Genomic DNA, 22,191 nt, shown 5'->3' with positions numbered 1-22,191 from the left:
CCCAGGCGCCCCCTCATTAATCAATTTTTATAGCTACCACCGTGAAACTCATCTGAGCCAAGAAATGCCAAAGGTGAAGCCAAGTGAATTGCCTTTTCAGAGTAAGGGCACAAAATATTCCAACTCAGACTGAACAGACAGACCTAAAGAACAATGAGATGACAACACCACACTGTAGGTATCAGGTTTCAAGTTTTTAATGAGTTTATGGGAACTTTATTATACTTTCTCAGGCATTTGAAAAATTGCCATTCTTTATTTGGAGAGCCCCAACTACTGTTTTAAGACTGTTTCCAAGTCAGTTTAATCTTCCTAGGAAAACTGCAAATAATTTTCTCTTTTTGGAATTCCCTTAAAAGGTAGTGAAAACAAAACAAAAACAAAAACCCAGAATGTCTGTTGGTGTAAGATGTAGAAACCTAAAGCTCTGCGTTGTTTACTGATTAGAGATGGTAGCGATCCAAAATAAAAAAACCCTGCCTACGTTTTCTATTTCTTTAATTATATACCAAAAGTTAATTAATCTGCTTTAGGCAAGTAATTCAACAACTTTGCTATAGAAAGAATCCAACTTCCAATAGGACCTTAGCAATAATTTTAAAGCTCTTACCCTTTCCATTACATGAATTCTATTCTAGCTTTCAGAAAAGACTTTTGGGCCCAGGACCTCTGTTTCTAATAAATGTACACAGAAGACGAGAAATTCTATAGCAAAGGGAATTTTCAAGAAATATTTACGTTTTCACTGTGCTGAACTGTATGTATTTTTATTCCAGTATGGAATATATACACTGGAACCAAGCTTCTGCTTTAAGATAATTTGGAATCATTATTGGGACTTTTACGTCCTGTAGGACCTAATGGATCCTTCTAAATGTATCACAGACTGGAAATCTTTGGTCATACACTTAATCTGACTTGTGGGGTCAAGTACCAAAATGTAGTACCATCATATCTTTTTAAAAAGATACTATATTGATGTCTTTAGTGGCAAGAAAAGAATCAAGATTTTAGAGATGGACAGTATCGTATTTTAAAATCCCTAAATGAATATATACGTTCCTAATAGGAGTTAAAAAAATATTCACGCTCATATAAAGTGTGTCCTCTGGGTGGCAGGTTTGTAACCCACCCCCCCATGCCCTGCGCTGTCCCCCTCCTTCTTTATGATCTTCTACTTATAAGAATAGGAATATGGCTTTTATAATCAGAAAAATGTAAAGCCACAAAACAGGGGGAAGAGAAGCCCAATTCAACCTTCTTATTTTACAAATAAAAAACAATGACATGCTCTGATTTCAAAACATCTGACCAGTTATCAACCAACCAGTCAGGTGACAGAGCCTCTGACCCTTGGGCTTTTCACTAATATCACACAAGGGAAGGAGATGATTCATGGAAAGTGCTCTATGTCTTTGAGATACACTAACATTCAGAGATCCAGAGAAAAAAGGAGTTAGCAAAGGAGGCAGAATAGTTTATAATCTAATTGAGGAGACAGAATGAGTTCATAAAGTGGTAAATATTTGGAAGTAACACGAATTATACAAGTTATAAGGTTTATGAAGTCTCAGAGCAGGGTGTAGTCACTGTGGAGATGGGTGGTCTAGGATTTCATTGTACCAAATGTGGCAAGAAACAGACAGGTGGAGAGCACTAGACAAGAAACTACAAAAAGGGCTGGCACGTTTATAAAGGACAACAACTTGACCATGCTGGCTAGAGTGCTGCGGGAAAGATTTTTAATGAGCTTTAAAGGCCAGGCTAACAAGCTTAGGGGCTCCTAGGTGGCTCAGTCGGTTGAATGCCCGACTTCAGCTCAGGCCATGATCTCATGGTCTGTGGGTTCGAGCCCCACGTCAGGCTCTGTGCGGACAGCTCAGAGCCTGGAGCTGCTTCAGATTCTGTGTCTCCCTCTCTCTCTGCCCCTCCCCCACTCATTCTCTCTGTCTCTCTCTCTCTCTCTCTCTCTCTGTCCCTTTCCCACTCATATTATTTCTCTCTCTCATTCTCTTCCATTCTCTCTCTCTCTCAAAAATAAATATTAAAAAGAAATTTTTTTTAAAGGCCAGGCTAACAAGTTTGGATTCCACTGTTTAGGTATCAAGAAGAACTTAGTTATTAGCTACATTGCTAGCTTGCCAAAGTTATAGTCACCATCAAATTTGAGGAGCTGAGCCAGATCACTTAAGTCTCTCCAGGTCAAAGGTTTTATGATTCCAGGTCAACTAAATTCTTTACCCGCCTAGTAACCAGGCTCACTTTCCCAGCTTGCTTCCTTGTCAAAGCTGTCACTATCACTGTAGACCAGAAGAAATTCTGGCATCTTCTCTGAAGTCATTTCTCTGAGTCTGTCCACTCTCCTTTCCATCCGTATATGTTATACATTACTATGTATAGTACATTACTATGTATAGAACATACTTGTTCTATATACTGACTCAATTTTGTGGATTCCTTTCTTTGAAACAATTTTCAACTTTAATCCTTGCTTTTTATTCTCCTTATAATCACTTCAGGTCTACTGATTTCTCTAATTCTGTGGGTCTCACCTCCATTTACCAGCCTATAAAATGACTATGGCAAAAACTCACTCTTTAAATACTGTATGTTGGTTTGGAAATAGAACCCAAGACCAGAGTAAAGTTCTGTGAAAGTTACTTGGAGAATTCTGAGTTGACATAGACCTGACATCCTGATGGGATGGTATCTGTGGTTCCTCTGAGGTCCAGAGGTGATATAAAGATTAAGTGTCTTTGAAAAACTGGTTTCAAAAAACAGGAAGGGGAAGGATAGTCAACTGGGGTCTTGGAAAAATCAAGCAGAATGTATTTTTACCAATAATTTAGAGATTATAAACTTCCAAATTCATAATAGTTCAGGTTTACATTTATTGTTAGTTCTATGAAAAACTTTAAATCCCATCAAGAAACCCAAATTTTAGGGGTGCCTGGGTGGCTCAGTCAGTTAAATGACCTATTCTTGGTTTGGGCTCAGGTCACGATCTCACAGGTTTGGGAGATTGAGCCCCATGTCGGGCTCTGCACTGACAGCTTGAAGCCTGCTTGGGATTCTCTCTCTTCCTCTCTTGCTGGTCCTGCCCTGCTCATGTGTGCTTTCTGGCTCTCTCTCTCAAAAAACAAATGAACTTAAATGAGAAAATGAGACAGTGTGGTAAATACACAGTGGAGTATTCAACTGCCATAAAGAATGAGACCTTACCATCTGCAACAACACGGATGGACCTAGAGGACATAACATTGAGTGAATTAAGTCAATCAATGAAAGACAAATACCATATGAATTCACTCATGTTGAATTTAAGAAATGAAGCAAACAGCAAAGGGAAAAATGAGAGGGGCAAACCAAAGAACAGACTCTTTTTTTTTTTTTTAATTTTTTTTTTCAACGTTTATTTATTTTTGGGACAGAGAGAGACAGAGCATGAATGGGCGAGGGGCAGAGAGAGAGGGAGACACAGAATCGGAAACAGGCTCCAGACTCTGAGCCATCAGCCCAGAGCCCGACATGGGGCTCGAACTCACGGACCGCGAGATCGTGACCTGGCTGAAGTCGGACGCTTAACCGACTGCGCCACCCAGGCGCCCCAGAACAGACTCTTAACTACAGACAGCAAACTGATGGTTACCAGAGGGGAGGTGGGTGAGGGGGTGGGTGAAATAGGTGATGGGGATTAGAGTGCACTTGTTGTGATGAGCACTGGGTGTTGCATGGAAGTGTTGAATCACTACATACGTTCTACACCTGAAACTAAATTTTTTTTAAATTTTTATTTTATTTTTTTGAGGGAGAAAGCAAGCATGAGCAGGAGAGGGGTAGAGAGGGAGGAGACACAGAATCGAAGCAGGCTTCAGGCTCTGAGCTATTCAAGCACGTGGGGCTTGAACTCACGAAACTGCGAGACGATGACCTGAGCTGAAGTCAGGCACTTAACCGACTGAGCCACCCAGGCGCCCCCACCTGAAACTAATACTACACTGTATATTACCTAACTGGAATTTAAAATAAAAACAAACATTTTTGGAAGAAACTGAAGATCTCCATAAATGGAAAAACATCTGTTCATAAATTAAAAGACTTAGTATTGTTAAGATATTGACATTCCCCAAACTGACCTACTGAAAAAAATTCCTATCAAAATGCCAGCTACCTTCTTTGTAGAAATGGATAAAACTGATCTTGGGGCGCCTGGGTGGCGCAGTCGGTTAAGCGTCCGACTTCAGCCAGGTCACGATCTCGCGGTCCGTGGGTTCGAGCCCCGCGTCGGGCTCTGGGCTGATGGCTCGGAGCCTGGAGCCTGTTTCCAATTCTGTGTCTCCCTCTCTCTCTGCCCCTCCCCCGTTCATGCTGTGTCTCTCTCTGTCCCAAAAATAAATAAATGTTGAAAAAAAAAATTAAAAAAAAAAAAAAAAAAAAACAAAACTGATCTTAAAATCCATGTGGAAATTCAAAGGATCCTGAATAGCCAAAACAACCTCAAGAAAACAAAACAAAAAAGTAAACCCCCCCCCCCCCCAAAGTTGGAGGTTGAAGGACTCACATTTCCTAACTTCAAAATTTACTACAAAGCTACAATAATCAAGGCTGTGGTACTGCCACAAGGATGGACACACAGACCAATGGAATAGTATTTGGAATCCAGATGGAAACAAATACATTTATTCAACTGACTTTCGACAAGGGCATCAATACCATTCAGTGGGGAAATGTTGCTGTAACAACTGGATACCCACATGCAATAGAATGAAGGTGGAGATCTGCCTTACACCATACGTGAAGATTAACTCAAGATGAATCAAGAGACCTAAAGGTAAGAGCTAAAACTATAAAGTTCCTAGGATAAAACAATGGAGTAAATCCTTATGACAAAGAAACAAGAGAAAGAATAGATGAATTGGACTATATAAAACTTTAAAACTTTTGTGTCATAAATGTTACCATCAAGAAAGTAAAAAGACAATCCTTGGAACAAGAGCAAATATTTGCAAATCATATATCTGATAAGGTACTAAATCCAGAATATATGAAGGATCCTTACAACTCAACAATAGAAAGACAAACCAATTCAAAGATGGGCACAGGATGTGAATAGACATTTCTCTAAAGAGGCTATACAAGTCAAAACCATAACAAAAAAGCATTTCACATCCACTATGATGGCTATAATCAAAATACAATGACAAAAGCTGGAGGACATGTGGGGAAACTGATCCCTCATACTTTACTGGTGGAATTGTAAAATGACGTAGCTACTGTGGAAAACAAGTTGGTTGTTCATCAAAATGTTAAACACAGAGTTATCACATGGCCCAGCAACTCTACTCCTTACTATATGCTCAAGAGAGTTGAAAACATATGTCCACACAGAAACTTGTATATGAACGTTTATAGCAGCAGTATTCATACTAGCCAAAGAGTGGAATTAAGTTAAATATCTACCAACTACCTGATGAAGGTATATCCTACAACAGAATATTACTTGGCCACAAATAATATAATAATACTTTAAATGGGTGACTTTTATGATATATGAGTTATATATACCTCAATAAAGCTGTTAAAAAGGATCCTTATTATGTGAGGATTAGCACATTAAGGAAGAACTATGCCTTAGGGGTATGCACTTTTGTTTCCCTTAGAAATTGTAACAGTAATACATTATTTAAAAAAATTTTGTTTAATGTTTTATTTTTGAGAGAGAGAGAGAGAGCACAAGTGGGGGGAGGGCATAGAGAGAGGGAGACACAGAATCCGAAGCAGGCTCCAGGCTCTGAGCTGTCTGCACAGAGCCTGACGTGGGGCTCAAACTCATGAACCGTGAGACCATGACCTGAGACTAAGTGGGATGCTTAACCGAATGAGCCACCCAGGCACCCCAGTTATATACATTGCTTTAAATGATTTTATTTATCACTATAATAATTTATCTATACTCGTGCTTACTTCTTGATTCCAAGAAGTAGATTTCTAGATTTGGACACGAAAAGATCTTTAAAGATTTTGCTAGTCACCTTCTCTGGATCATGCACGTGTTGCATTATATTAAAAAAAAAAAAAATTCCTTGCCCTAAGTGTATGACTTTTTTTTTTTTTTTTTTTCAGGCTGAGGGGTCAGTGATCATAATCTGATCTGGCTACACTGAGGAATTTTCAGTTTAGACACTAGAGCCAGGTATTCACAGACCCAGGTAAAAAATAAAAATAAAAGAGAAAGTTCTCCGGGAATCAACAGAATCTAACTAGATGCGAAACCAAAGACGGGAATAACGTACAGAATGAACATGCATAATGACATTTCTCTTAGATTCTAAATAATCTCCAGTTTTTATTTAGTTATCCCATCACTCTCATTTATAAGGTGTTTTCTACTCACACCTCCAAGAGGAAATGATTGACTTTAGTTTACATCACTTAAATTGAGTGACTTTTCATTTTAAGCTGGTTAATGATGACTTTGCAGCTATATAAATCTTAGAAAATAACTTTAGTGTATTTAAATCAGATTAGTTTTTCCTTAAAAATTGGGGCTCTGTATATATTGCGCACGCACGTGCGCGCGCGCGCACACACACACACACACACACACACACCCACCCCCCCCCTGCCCCCGGCTCCATTCATTGAATGAAGTGCTGTGTCTCAATGACTCAAATCCCTTTACCCCTTGCACTCTATTCAGTGTTTAATTTCTTTGTATAAATAGTAAATGTTTCTAAAATCTGTCAGCCAGTGATTTAACCTTCAAAGGTAAACTTTCCTTACAATACTTCTAAGTAATGCTACAAACACCATAAGCATGTGTCAAGGAGCACTGATGGAGTAGTGGAAAGAGATCAGCTTTGGAACCACATAGAACCTGAGTTCAAATCCTAGCTCAATTTCAAGTGATAAGCTCTATGGGTCTTGGCTTCCTGTCTGTGCAATGGAGATATTAATAAATATTTTGTTGCACTCTTGTGAAAATTTAAAGAAATATATAAAAATAATTTAGTACAAGGTCTTAGCTTCAGCATTTGTTGACATTTGTTCAGCTGCCCAAAAAATCTGAAGTGAACTCCTTTGTGGTTTTCTGAAAAAGAGTTTAATACTTTCTAGCTCAGGTTGTTTCTTATGTGCCTAAGACTTTTTTGTAAAACAAAAAATAATTTCCGTCAAATCCTACAAAGTGACCTGCCATATACCTAAGTTGAAGTAATAATCTAATACCAACATGCATTTTGGAGAAATCTGAGATAGTAAAGCTGTCTATATTTGCAAGTTTCACTTAATCTCCCTCCCTAGCACCCTAATTCTAAAATACAATTATTTCAGAATCAGTCAAATAGCATCTCTATTACATATCCATGTTTCACAGTTTATCATTGGAGATCTGTTTTTCCATGATTCTGAAAGATTTGTAGTGCTATAAAGGAGAAGAAACTTTAATGTTTTGACTTTCTAGAGGTGTTAATTTGTATCCAACAACCAAAGGGGGAAAACTTGCTATAAAAAAAAAAACAAAAAAAACTCCAGATGACTAACTTTAGAATTAAATGAACTGGCTGATTTGAAATGTTTATCATATAAACAAAAGTGTTTGTATAAGTGTGTTCAAGATAGTTTCACCTCATCAGAAATCAGCATTCCACATTTCCTATCGGTTTAACTTTTGGAAATTTACTTCATATTTTTCTTCTGCCTTTTTAATAAAGAAATTAAGTTAGTTGTGATGAGGCCTTCTTACTAGCAGAAGCAATAAAAAGGACTCAAGAATATACAGATAATAAATACATGTTACTTATTAAGGTTATTAATGACAGGTACTATGTAAGGTCTGTAAAGACAAGTAATTAGTAACAATTTCAGGAAATAAACCTTTATTATCTATCTGTGTAACATTAAAAAAAAGACAGGATGGGGGCGCCTGGGTGGCTCAGTCGGTTGGGTGTCCGACTTCAGCTCGGGTCACGATCTCACAGTCCATGAGTTCGAGCCCCGCATCGGGCTCTGGGCTGATGGCTCACAGCCTGGAGCCTGTTTCCGATTCTGTGTCTCCCTCTCTCTCTGCCCCTCCCCCGTTCATGCTCTGTCTCTGTCTCAAAAATAAATAAACGTTAAAAAAAAAAATTAAAAAAAAAAGACAGGATGACAAAAGCTATAGAGCAATTTATAAAAGCTCAATTGGGTTATTTCAGTTTCAAATCCCTTTCCTTAAAAAAAAAAAAAAGAGTAAAGGGGTGCCTGGGTGGCTCAGTCGGTTAAGCATCCAACTTAGGCTCAGGTCATTATCTCAGTTTGTGAGTTTGAGCCCCTCGTCAGGCTCTGACAGCTCAGAGCCTGGACCCTGCTTTGGATTATGTGTCTCCCTCTCTCTGCTCCTACCCCACTTGCATTTTCTCTCTCTCTCAAAAATAAATGAACCAAAAAAAAAAAAAAGAGATGACAAATTTTCTGACACCATAAAAAGTTCCACCAAGGAGAGTCAAGTCAGCAGAATTACCACTCTCAATGAAGCCTATCCTAACCACTCTATCATTTTGCACTGCACCCTCTCCCAATCCCTCTTAATATACTCAGTGCCCCACCCCTACCTTCATGGCTTTTAACATTTTCTAACTTAATTCGTTATAATATTTATTTTTTATTCTGCCTCCACCCACACATAGTAAAACATGGGCTCCAAAGGGGCAGGGATTTTTGTTTTGCACACTGAAGTAGTCTGAATGCCCACAGGAGTGTCCAACAAATGGTAGGTGCTCAAGAAATAATTACGGAATGATTGAATGAGGATACATAGCAGGTAAGAGCAACACGCATATTCATATGCCACTTAAGAGATTAATTCTCTAGATCAGATTGAGAACATTCCTGAATAAGTTAATCATCCCACCACTTCAGATTACTCAGCTCACATTTCCCTTCAAGACCCTACCTGCCTGAGTGCGTTCCTATGGCCACCACTGTGCCACTTGGATGAAAATCTGCACAGTGTCCTGGTTCCTAGAAGAGAGACAGACAGCTGTTGGGGAGTACATGAGAAAGTCTCCCTAGATCTATGGGATAGTGGCAAAGACATCTGAAAATAACTGGTTTCATATAATCACAGAATTCTGATCAACTTTATTGTAGCCAATGAAAAATATCACATGGATATGAGGTAAAAGAATTTCAGAGCAGGAAGGGTATGTGGGCAAAGTGGTGAGGGAAAAGGACAGCCAGCTTGTGGCTAGGCAGTGTAACAATAAGGATAATAACAACAAACATGTATACAGTTCCTTAGTCTGCAAAGAACGTGTATACACACTTAGGCTAGAAAAGGTGGATGTCTGGGTGGGGTAGGGAGAAAATACAGTGAGAGATCAACTCAAAAAGCAGAAAGTAGAGTCTGTTAGTGAGCAGTGCTTACATAGAATCCAACTGCAACACCACCAGAGGCCCAAACATTTCTGTGACAATTAATGCTCCATAAATATGTGAAATTTTTTTGACTTTTTTTCTGAAACTGACAGAAAAATTGAGCTTTTGCCCTAATTTGCTTCTTTAAAGTGGGTTCACATTACACTTTCATCCTTATTTCATCCCCTTTACTAAACTGTATAAATATACTTGGTTTTAACCAATGCTGAGTCCTTTTTCCTTTGCTGCTCCCAACTGCCGTTTGGGGAGTTTCTGTGGGGAGATTATAACACATTTTGTTTTACTCACATCTACAAGCCTGGTCCATTCCAGCCTGTGTTCTACTGAGTTCCACATGCACACCTGTCTGTCCTGAGCACATGTCAAGAGCAAATCTTTAAAGGGATGTGTGGCAAGACCCCAAAGCTCATCTGTATGACCCTGAAAATGAAATACACCCACTGTTATAAGAAACAAAGGGTATCATCAAAAATATTCAGTTAATGATTAAAATCATACATCAGGGCACCTGGGTGGCTCTGTTCGTTGAACATCCAACTTCGGCTCAAGTCATGATCTCATGGTTAGTGAGTTTGAGCCCCACATCGGGCTCTCTGCTGCCAGCGTGGAGCCTGCTTCAGATCCTCTGTCCCCCACCCTCTGCCCTCTTCCCGCCCCCTGCTGTTCATGAATGCGCTCTCTAAAATAAACATTTAGAAGAATTGGTTACAATCATACATCTTACCTGTACTTCTATTTGGAAGCCATCATTAAATGTTCCCCGTAAAATGAAGTTTCGTGATGTGCCTACTAAAAATTGATCTGCCTTTCCTTCTGCTACAGCTCTGATTGTTCCATACTGATCAGGAACCTAAAAGATAAATTTGTAAAGTCACCATAGATAATAACATGCATTAATTACTACCTGAAGACTGCATTTATAGCTGTAAGCAATTATGGGGTAATAAATGACAAAATTCCAAAACTGAAAGTCATATGGTAATATTATACTAATAAGTTTATTTGTTCAATTACATTTTATTACACAGAAGTTATCATGCATTATTATCAACATTCTTTGCTTTAGTCAATTTTTAAAAAAAATATTTACTTTGAGAGGCAGAGAAAACGTGCACATGAGCATACGAGTTGGGGAGGGGTAGAGAGAGAGTGTGAGAGAGAACTCCAAGCAGGCTCTGCAATGTCAGTGAAGATTCCGACACAGGGCTCAATCCCACGATCATGACCTGAGCCGAAATCAAGAGTTGGACACTTAACTGAGCCACCCAGGCACCCCTGCTTTAGTCAATTTTTATATTTATATTTTATATGATCTCAAGAGTTAAGGGCTAGAAGTAGGGGAAAAAGGAAAAAGTTCTATTAGACCACATGAAAAGTGTGGTCTGGTGTTGTTATTTACCAGTTATGTTATTTTGGGTACATCATTTAGCTAGCCTAAGACGAATTTCTTTATCTGTAATATGGGGAAATAATAATATATGCCCTACCTATTCTTAATTGTTGTAAGAATAAAAATGTAAAAATAGCCCATGTGAAATTTCTTTGTTAACTGAAAAGCAATATATTGTGAAGTGTTATAACTGTCCTTATAGGACTCCTTGCGAGATCAATCTCATATGTGTTACATGGTATATACTCTCAGTGAATGGTGTATTAATAATAAGCCCAAGGAATGACCCTGAAATAATACAATTCTTTATAAAGGAGGACACGAATAATTGAATTCTAACGGTAATCCAAACTGATGGCGAGGGGAAGAATGAACTAGATGGTATAGCTTTTGATTACAAAGAATGTAAGTTATCTGTGAAAAAAAAAAAGAAAGAAATAGTAAAGGAAGTGACATTTCCCTGGTGAACTTAAGGTTGAGATAAAGGGAACCTTTCGACTTATCTTCTTGGAAATAAAACCAAGAGCAGTATTATCAGGATCCTCTTTTTTAGAAAACATTTTGTCTGGAAAACATGTTACATGTTGAAAACACTGAGCCTAAATTAAAAATTTAAATCACAAAAAAATAGAACACTAAACTGAGTGAAATTTGCCCTTGCTTTGAGAATCACTGACCTATAAAATACTATTCTTAACCATTTCACATCCAGAGACAGACCTCAATTTAATTAGCAAACTTTCACTGAGCACATAATATCTGTGGATACACTTAGTCCATGATATGAAGCAGACACAAACTTAGACAACTAGCAATTATCATTAAGCCCGCTGTTTAAAATTACTTCCAATTTGTTTTAAATGTTTTATTTTATTTTTGAGATACAGAGAGAGGGAGGTGCAGAGAGAGAAGGGGACAGAGGATCTGAAGTGGGCTCTGTGCCAATAGCAGTGAGACCAATGTGGGACTTGAACTCATGAATTGTGAGATCATGACCTGAGCCAAAGTCAGACGCTTAACCGACTGAGCCACCAGGGCGCCCCTAAAGATTACTTTCAAGTTTTAAAATCAAACTGCTTATTTTGTATGCCTTGGAACTGGATAGTTTATTAGATGAATGTCTGAATTTTAAATATGCATGGTTATATTTTTGGATCACTATAAACTAATCTCAGAAATAAACAACTAGTTATTCTGACCAATATACTGTTTTTACTTTTTCAAATTATTAATGAATGGTCCTTTTTCCTTCTTCCTTTTTTTTTTTTTAAGACAATGAAATGACAAGAATGTGTACCAATTTCCCAGGAAAGTGTGTTATCTTAATGTGGGATGAAAGACATGCATTTAGAGGGCTTAATATTTTAAAATGTTCATGTTTCATTTTCATCCTTACCTCTATTTCTCTTTCAGGATTCAGATCATGATCCCACAGAATTATTTTTCGGTCTTTCCCTCCTCCAGTTAATAACATTCCATTTCTCATCTGACAAAGTGTGAACACACTCCCATCATGAGCTTTGATTTGTTTGCTGATCTGATAAACACCTAGTAAGATGAGAGTAAAAAAAAAAAAAAAAAAAAAAAACAAAACACTAGTGATACATTTTCCATCAGAATTTAGTGTCTTTTTGGAAGAAAACTTTATAGAGTGAATAATCAAAAGTTCCTACTTTTGCATTTATGTCAGTATTTAGTTACTCTGAAAACATTTCAAAATAATTCTTACAAAAAGATAAGCTAAAGTAGTGATAACTCTACAGACAACACAGGATATCTTAGCCTCAGAACTTACTATGTCTTATAATCATTCTGTATGGTAGTTACGGTAGGTATTACTCTTCTGATTTTAGAGCTGAGGACACCACATAGCTAGTGACAAAGCTGTGACAAGTACTCCAGTCTTTACTCACTGTTCCTTTAACTTTCCCCAAAAGTCTTCATTTCCCGCTGAGGTAACAGACATAACATTTAACAACCACTGTTGATGTGGAAGCCTTCTGCTCTGCCTTTACTTTACTTGCTATGAAATGGAGGACTGAGAAAGATACTGGGGCAGAAGTGGGCACTGGCAGCCTAGAGCTGTGGCTTTTGATCAACTAAAGAAGTATTTTTAATATATTTTTTTAAGTTTATTTTGTGAGAGAGAGAGAGAGAGAATGAAAGAGCGAGCATGAGAAGGGAAGGGGCAGAGGGAGAGAGAAAATCTCAAGCAAACTCCACACTGTCAGTGCAGAGTCTGATGCAGGGGTTCCAACCCATTAACTATGAGATCATGACTTGCACGGAAATCAAGAATTGGATGCTCAACCAACTGAGCCACCCAGGCGCCCCGAGGAGTATTTAAAAATTTTTTTAAAAAAATTTTACAGAGAATGAGAGCACACATCAGGGAAAAGGGGCAGAGGGAGAGAATCTTAAGCAGGCTCAACACTCACACAGAGCCTGATGTGGGGCTTGATCCCACGACCCTGGAATCATGACCTGAGCTGAAATCAAGAGTTGGATGCTCAACGGGCTGAGCCATCCAGGTGCCCTCAACTAGAGAAGCATTTTAAAAACCGGTCCAGTTTTACTAATATGATGGCTGAATGATAGCCCAGCTTTCTCGTATCTCTACGGAACTTTACATATACCCAGGGAGGGAGAGGGCAGGTCCATAAAAAAATATTTAAGTAAAGTCCATGTGGAGATTAACAAACAAATTATGTACATACATACAACTGGCCCCTGAATAACAAAGGATTTAGGTGTGCCAACCCCTTGTGCAGTTCAAAATCTTGTGTATAGATTTTGGCCTTCCAAAAACTTAACTAATAGCCTATTGCTGACCAGAAACCTTGCTGATGATACCAACAGTTGATTAACATGTATTTTGCATGCTGTATAAATTACATACTGTACTCTTCCAATAAAGTAAGCTAGAAAAAATATTAAAGCCATAAGAAAATACATTTATAGTACTGTACTGTAAAAATGTGTAGGGGCGCCTGGGTGGCTCAGTAGCTTAAGCATCCGACTCTTGATTTAGGTTCAGGTCATGATCTGACAGTTTGTGGGATCCAGCCCCGGGTTGGGCTCTGCACTGACGGCACGCAGCCTGCTTGGGATTTTCTTTCACCCTCTCTCTCGCCACCCCCCAACCCCCACCCCCAAGGGCTCTCTCTCTCTCTCTCTCTCTCTCAAAATAAACTTTAAAAGAAAAAAAAAATACCAGGGCGCCTGGGTGGCTCAGTCAGTTGAGTGTCCAACTTCGGCTCAGGTCAAGATCTCACAGCTCCTGAGTTCAAGCCCCACGTTGGGCTCTGTGCTGATAGCTCAGAGCCTGGAGCCTACTTCAGATTCTAGGTCTCTGTCTCTTACTTCCCCTCCCCTGCTCGTGCTGTCTCTCAAAAATAAACATTAAAAAAAAAAAATCTGCACATAAGTGGACCCATGCAATTCAAAACCCATGTTGTTCAAGGGTCAATTATGTATGTATGTATTATATATATGTAATCAGATATATATGTATGTGTATATATATGTATGTATACATATATGTATGTATGTGTGTGTGTGTGTGTGTGTGTGTGTGTGTATATATATATATATATATATATCAGATCCTTTTTAAATTAATTAATTAAATTTTAAATAGGCTCCATGCCTACCATGGGGCTTGAACCCATGAACCCGAGATCAAGAGTGTCATGCTCCACCTAGTGAGTTAGCCTGGTGCCCCTCAGATCCTCTTTTTTAAAGGTGAGGGTAAGATTTTAGTATTCAAACTATAACCAGTTCATTTCCTGAGACCTTCTCTTTGGTATTCATGATATGTTAACTCAGAGAAGCTCTTTATCTGGCTAGTGAGGCTAGGAGAGCAAGAGTAAAGCTCTTAGGAAGATATCTTGTAGAATTAGTAAGTAGGTTACAAATGGGAAGGTAGAGCCTTGTTTAAATATGGCCCAAATCAGTCAACAGATCTTAAATCGCTTGGAAAAATGAAAAAAATTACAAGTTTAAAAATTATTCAGTGGGGGCGCCTGGGTGGCTCAGTCAGTTAAGCGTCCAACTTCAGCTCAGGTCATGATCTCACGGTCTGTGAGTTCGAGCCCCGCGTTGGGCTCTGTGCGGACAGCTCAGAGCCTGGAGCCTGTTTCAGATTCTGTGTGTCCCTCTCTCTCTCTCTCTGACCCTCCCCCATTCATGCTCTATCTCGCTCTGTCTCAAAAATTAATAAAAAACGTTAAAAAATTAAAAAAAAATTATTCAGTGGGAGAAATGGGTGAAGGTGGTTAAAAGGTACAAACTTCCAGTTAGAAGATAAAGAAGTTCTTGGAAGTTAACACACAGCATGGTGACTACAGTTAAGAATACTGTATTGTATATTTGAAAGTTGTTAAGAGAGTATTTTTTTTTTTTTAAGTTTATTTTGAGAGAGAGAGAGAGAAAAGGGGGTGGGGAGGAGCAGAGTGAAAGAGAGAATCCCATGCAGGCTCTCTACACTGTAAGTGCAGAGCCCAATGCAGGGCTTGAACTTATGAACTGCGAGATCATGACCTGAGCTGAAATCAAGAGTCGAACGCCTAAACAAGTGAGTCACCCAAGCACCCCTAAGAGAGTAGATCTTAAAAGCTCTCATCAAAAGAGAAAAATCTGTAACTATGTGAGGTGCTGGACGTAAACAAAACTTACTGTGATAGTCACTTTGCAATATAAACATATATCAAATCAAATCATTGTTATATATCTTAAATGTATACAAAATCATATCCCAATTATACCTCAATAAAACTGAAAAAAATTGTTCATTTTCTAAATTGTTCAACTGAAAAATGGATAAACACAATATGTACATTTATAATGTAATATTATTCAGCCACAAAAAGAATGAGGTATTGATATGTGCCACAACATAGATGAATCTTGAAAACATTAAGGTTCTAATAAAAGAAGCCAGTCACAAAGGACCATATACTGTATGACTCCATTTATGTGAAGTGTCCAAAGGAGGCAAATCCCTAGAGACCAAAAGCTGACGAATGGTTGCTACAGGCTGTCGGGAGGGAGAAATAGCAAATGACTGCTAATGGACCCAGTGTTTGTTTTTGGGGTGATGAAATGTTCTGAAATTAGATAGTGGTGATGGTTGTATGACTCCATGAGTGTACTAAAAATCAAGTGTACATTTTAAAAGGGTGAGTTTTATGGTATGTGAACTTAATAAATCTCAATAAAGCTGTCATTGAGATTGTTCATATTTACTTATCTATTTGAGCTGCCACTGTATTTAAGAAATTAACTGAAATTTGTAGGGCTTTGGTATCCTTTAAAAAAATGTTGCAGCTGGCTCTAAAAATTACTCAGTGCGAGGATGCTAGTGGTACAGATACTTAATAGAAAAGTGTATTTGGCAGGGAGCAAGGAAATGGCTTCCCTGATTTGGAGTAGAGCTTGCTTGAATCAGCAGTGCTGGGGGCAGAACTCCAACAAACTTTTATTCATGTCAACTGCCTCAGTGCACATCAACATTCATCACCTAAAAATACTTTAAACACTGAACACTACAACTGTGTCCAGCAGGATAGCCAGCCAATTATTTATCATGGCTCTGATGTGACCAAGAAAGAAAGGACATCTGAGAGATGTAAATTTTTTGAGTATTGTTGGATTTGGGCATTAAGACAAAAAAAAAAAAAAAAAAAAAAAAAAAAAAAAGGCAAAGGGCTTATTTTCTCATGCATGGTCAAATAACAAGAGTAGTCTGAAAGTACCATGGTACCATGCAAGAAATTACAAAAAAACACAGAGATGTGGAATTTCATGGATCTCCATCAGAATGTAGAAATATGCAAACAGTTTTTTTTTAATTCAGTCTTCCATACTTCCAAACACCACATAAACCTCATTAAACACTTAAGATCTTCCTAGAATGATGGAATGTTAGAAAACAGAAAATAAACCTGAGGAACAAATGCTTCATCAAGAATAAAAATATCTAAGTAGCATAAACTCCATGAAATTTTCACTTTCTACCTCCTACCCCAGGAGAGTTATTTCCTGAGAAGGACCTAATATTAGCTGAGCTAAAGTTTCTGTGTTTTTTATACAAATTACCAAAGCTCCCTTTAGACAGTATTTACTGAGAAAACAAATTTTCAGTCAGGGCGCCTGGGTGGCTCAGTCAGTTGAGCGTCTGACTCTTGATTTCGGCTCAGGCCATGATCTCATGGTCAGTGAGAATGAACCCTGCATCAGGCTCTGCATTCACAGGGCAGAGCCTGCCTGGGATTCTCTTTCTCCCTCTCTCTCTGCCCCTCCCCTGTGCACTCTCTCTCTTTCTCTCTCTCTCTCTCACACACACACACACACACACACACACACTCTCTCTCTCTCTCTCTCTCTCTCTAATAAATAAATAATAAACATAAAAAAAAAGGCCCAAATTATCAAAGATTTCTTTCTCATGGGCCTGTATTTCTGACATTCCAATTTAAGCCAAATAATTTTTGAAATACCTACCAAGAAAAATAATTATCCTTGAATTTAAAAACCTACTGTGCCTTCAGGTATTTAATTTCAAATCTGCCCTTTCTTGTCATCTCTAACAGAAACAAAGTTTCCTTAAAAAGCAGTTTACCTTGACTGCCAAATATGGATAGTCTCAAGGGCTTTCTGTGCCTGTTTAAGAACTATGGAATCAAATGTTAGGGAGACTTTGAAACTTATGTTATATTCTTAGCAACTGGGCAAATATGTCCATGTTGATAATTTGGAGCATGTAAAATGGTGTTTCTTAAAGAAATCCGGCGAAGATTTAAGAAGAATGGACATTTTAATGACCTTGTAGATAGTCTCAACTTCACCTCCCCCCACTTAAAACTTATGAATTATTTCATAGAAGAAAAATCTGAACTTTTTCATATACGTTGGAAATAACAATTACTTTGTACCCAACATGAGAAATATACCCATGTTTCTGTTGTTGTACCCAACAACAGAAAATAACGAAATAGCCTAAGTGGTGATCAGCACTTTGGTGATCAGCGTACACACACATACACATATACAATGGAATAAAAAAAGAAGATAATCCTGCCATTTGTAACAACATGGATGAACCCTGAGGGCATTATGCTTAGTGAAATTAGACACAGAAAGACAAATACTATATGATTTCACTTACAAATAAAAGCTAAAAAAATGAACTAACAGAAACAGGTGGTGGCGGGGGAAATGGGTGACAATGGTCAAAAGGTGGAAATATCTAGTTATTAGATAAATAAATTCTGGGGATGTAATATACAGCATGGTGACTATAATTAACAATACTATATTGCACATTTGAAAGATGCTGAGAGTAGATCTTAAAAGTTCTCATCACAAGAAAAAAAACTGCGAAGCGATGGATATTAATTAAACATTTATGGTAATCATTTGGCATATACATTATGCTGTACACTTTAAACAATGCAATGTTATATGTCAATTATAGCTCAATAAAATCAGGAAAAAAATAGAAAATTCTAATTACTTTGAAGATTTCTGTTAATTTAAGGTAAGGAAAAATGGTTTGGAAGCAAGAAGAAAATATACAAAGAGCTTATGAAGTATAAATACAGTTTTGGTTTGTTTGCTATTAGTAGAGTAAAAAATTAGCTATGGAATTATACTTCCACCATCCAAAATAAAGGGATGAATGTCTCTTTATCAGACACGTTACCATAGTACACTCAGATCTGGTTGAAAAGACTGCCACGGATGCAGAAACGTCATATTAGGGAATATGCAAAATGGATCAATCTACTGAAATTTTTGGCAAGAATTTAAAAATGGAAACTTTGAGTGTTCATTGCACTCATCAAATCCTTCCTAGCCATACTAACAGAACTGAAACCCTCAAATGTAAAGGAAGGAACAAAATTCTCAACAAGTTTGCCCATAACGGGATCAGTCATATGGCAGAGGACAACATAGTCCATTTTATATGCCCAGCAATTTACAAAGATTAGATTTCCTGTTTCCTGTATGTTCACATGCAGATTTTTGGAAAAAAGCCCAAGCCACAAGTTTTTTAGACAAAAACCAAAATAAAAACAACCTATCCCTGCCTCCCACTTCAACACACATTAAGGCTAATGAAGGGTACATTTATACCCAAATTCTGCTTAGTGTCAGAGGATAACATGTCACTGTTTTGGTAGACACTGCTGTTCCTTGCATTTCTAATACTGAACAAATGTGCCCAGGAAAAAGAAATCAGAGATAAGTGGGAAAGGTAGTTGATTAATATCACTGTTCTTTTTTTTTCTTTAAAGTTTGCGAGAGAGAGCATGCTTGCGCACACGTGAGCAGGGTAGGGGCAGAGAGAGAGAATCCCAAGCAGACTCTGTGCTGTCAGTGCGAAGCTGGTCACAGGGCTCGAACTCAACCCTGAGATCATGACCTGAGCCAAAATCAAGAGTTGGGCACTTAACCTATGGAAACCGCCCAGGTGCCCCCGCCTACCATTCTTTTTTCTTAAGAATCCGTAATCCACTGCTATCCTTATTGTGAGTTTTAAACCTGAATTGGACAAAACAAGCTAAAGAATGCATGGCCAATGATTGAGATCTGGATCACTGGTAGTAAAATTTAAGGACTGACAACTATCCAAGTCACCTGCCAAACTTAGAAATTCAGTTGAATGAATATGGAGAACACTACTGTAGTACATCTCCAAAAAAATATAGTTTAAAATCTGCGCAATCATAGAAATCTGCAGTGCTATAGTCAAATTCCCCTTTTCCATGAAAACAGTGCTTTCAGCTGTACCACTCAACTTTTATTCCTACACTAACACCCAAAGGTAAGAGTAAAGTCATTTCCTTAATAAAATGTTTAACAAATACTTTTCAAACAGGTAGTAACAGCTGCCAGACATTATCTGAATCCTGGGAAAGTCAGACTTATTAGGGAAGACAGACATGTAAATTAGGACTTTCCTTCTGAGCAGAGAAACAAGGATCCCCTTATTCCTACGTTATTTGTGGTGATTTCCACGGTCTGATGCAGAGACTCCAGAGAGACAAAGGGAAGTTGTTTCAGCGTGTTTAAGGTGAGGGGGATGAATAAGAGAAACCAGGGCATGCTGCTCTCCCAATCCGCAGGGGAAATGTCTCAGGCACCCCAAGTTGGTTCCCTGTCAACCCCTACCTCTCTTCTTGTGGATTCTCAGACTCTGATTGGTATAGCTAGTTTTCTTTCTGCGGTTACCACCTGTTACTGCTAATAAATAATCTCTCTCTGCTCCCAGCCCACTGATTTTAGAACAACATCTCTAATTTTTCTTATAAACTTCTACTCTGAAGGAAGCATGATAGTCTGGATATTTTTTCAGCTTTTTCTTAATAGTAAAAAAAAAAAGGGGGGGGGTGTTGAAAAAGGTTATTTTCAATGTTGCTCTTGTAATTTTTTTCACCTACCAGAGAAAAGGGCAAAGTGGACTTACGTGGTACAAATGGGGCTTAAAAATTTATCTTTATTTCTGAGAAAAATCAATTTGAGGTAAAGCTAAAGAAATGCCAAAGCCCATTATGGGGGCTGGGAAGAGGGGCTGTAGTGAGAAAAAGAAGGGGACCAAACTATGAGTTTATTCTCCCCCCCTCCCATTTTATAATATGGCCATGTATATTAAAAAAAAAATTTTTTTTAAACATTTATATTTATTTTTGAGAGACAGAGAGAGAGCATGAGCAGGGGGAGGGGCAGAGAGAGAGGGAGACACAGAATCCAAAGCAGGTTCCAGGCTCCAAGCTATCAGCACAGAGCCTGATGTGGGGCTTGAACTCACAAGCTGTGAGATCATGACCTGAGCCGAAGTTGGACGCTTAACCAACTGAGCCACCCAGATGTCCCTGTTTCTTTCTTTGTTTTTTTTTTTTTTTTATGGTATTTTTAATTTTTTTTCAAGTTTTTAAAAAATTTATTAGTTTTTAAAATTTACATTCAAGTAGTTATCATATAGTGTAACAATGATTTCAGGAGTAGATCCCTTAATGCTCCTTACCCATTTAGCCCATTCCTCCTCCCACAACTCCACCACTAACCCTGTTTGTTCTCCATATTTAAGAGTGTCTTATGTTTTGTCCCCATTTTTATATTATTTTTGCTTCCCTTCCCTTATGTTCATCTGTCTTGTATCTTAAAGTCCTTATATAAGTGAAGTCATATGATATTTGTCTTTCTCTAATTTCGCTTAGCATAATACCATCTAGTTCTATCCAGGTAGTTGCAAATGGCAAGATTTCATTCTTTTTGATTAACATGGCCATACACACTACCCTCACAGGACCCAGCGCAAGGGAGACTGAACCCTCTAGTCTGTTGCTATGTTGACAAAAGCAGAGGAGAAAGGTAGGAAATGTGCCACAAATGTAGTAATTGGGACAATCATTCTTTATTACTACACTATAAAGAGCTGCTAGTCATGAGCTGTTAAGATCTTTGGAAACAGCCTTTCAAGAGTTGATAAGGATAGTTTTAATCACTAATTGTTTAGAAAATAATATCTCTAAGTTCACAGGGTTTTGGTTTTATTATTATTTGTTATAGTAAATCTACTATCCACAGAAAAGACAAAGGTTTTAGCTGGATCTCAATTCCAACAAATAGAACTCTGAAGTAATGGAGTCTGACTATTGATACTTTACATGACATTACTATTGTTCTTTTTGTATCCATTAAAAACAGAAACCTCAGGGGTGCCTGGATGGCTCAGCTGGTTAAGTGTCCGACTCTTGGTTCTGACTCAGGTCATGACCTTGTGGCTTCATGGGACTGGGCATGTACTGACAATGTAGGGCCTGCTTGGGATTCTCTCTCCCCTTCTCTCTCTGCCTCTCCTCTGCTCACACTGTCCCTTTAAAAACGTCAAGTCTTTAACAAAGTCACCTTTACTGAGAGCAATGTCATCCTGCATGACCCCCCCCCACCCCCCATTTACCCACATAGAATATCTCAGCTTCTAAAGCTCCAGTCTCAGAATGAATGGAAGCTCTTGCTCTTTTTCAAGGATAATTCTTCCTCCTATACCTAATCCAGGTATTCTCCTGTCTCTAAGAGTTTTAGTTTCCTCCTTGTCACTGGCAATTCCCATTTTACTTCAGGTTTTAGGCACCCTTCAAAAGACTACTGACTGACTCAGTAACTCTTTACTTCCCATTCCATTTTCACCTTGGATTCTCAAAATTCTCCATTTTCAAACTATCCATTCTATACTTAGCTGTTTTGGGGCCTTAATCTAAGTTCTGTTGATACTGTAAACCACTAATGGTTGTTTCTTAGTTTTGATTCTTGATAGCACTGATACTCCTAGAAACTCCTCCCTTCTTTGGGGGCACTAAATAAACAGTTCTATCTTG

General features: G+C 38.2%; 1 protein-coding gene across 9 annotated transcripts in view; it reads right to left on the bottom strand.

The window, feature by feature from the left end:
• EML4 (EMAP like 4) overlaps window positions 1-22,191 on the bottom strand; it is a 164,850-nt gene that overhangs the window by 20,155 nt on the left and 122,504 nt on the right. For all 9 annotated transcript variants that reach the window (XM_086700464.1, XM_086700466.1, XM_086700467.1 and 6 more), the window contains 4 exons: window positions 12,204-12,355; window positions 10,142-10,267; window positions 9,706-9,837; window positions 8,933-9,000 (listed from right to left, as the gene is read on the bottom strand). In XM_086700464.1, coding sequence (XP_086556590.1) covers window positions 8,933-9,000; window positions 9,706-9,837; window positions 10,142-10,267; window positions 12,204-12,355 — 478 coding nt within the window. The remainder of the gene's footprint in view (window positions 1-8,932; window positions 9,001-9,705; window positions 9,838-10,141; window positions 10,268-12,203; window positions 12,356-22,191) is intronic.

Source organism: Puma concolor, chromosome A3 (genome assembly GCF_028749965.1).
Source record: "Puma concolor isolate L17-30 chromosome A3, mPumCon1.1.hap2, whole genome shotgun sequence".
NCBI classification, from domain to species: domain Eukaryota; kingdom Metazoa; phylum Chordata; class Mammalia; order Carnivora; family Felidae; genus Puma; species Puma concolor.
This window is presented reverse-complemented; position numbering and strand designations above follow the sequence as displayed.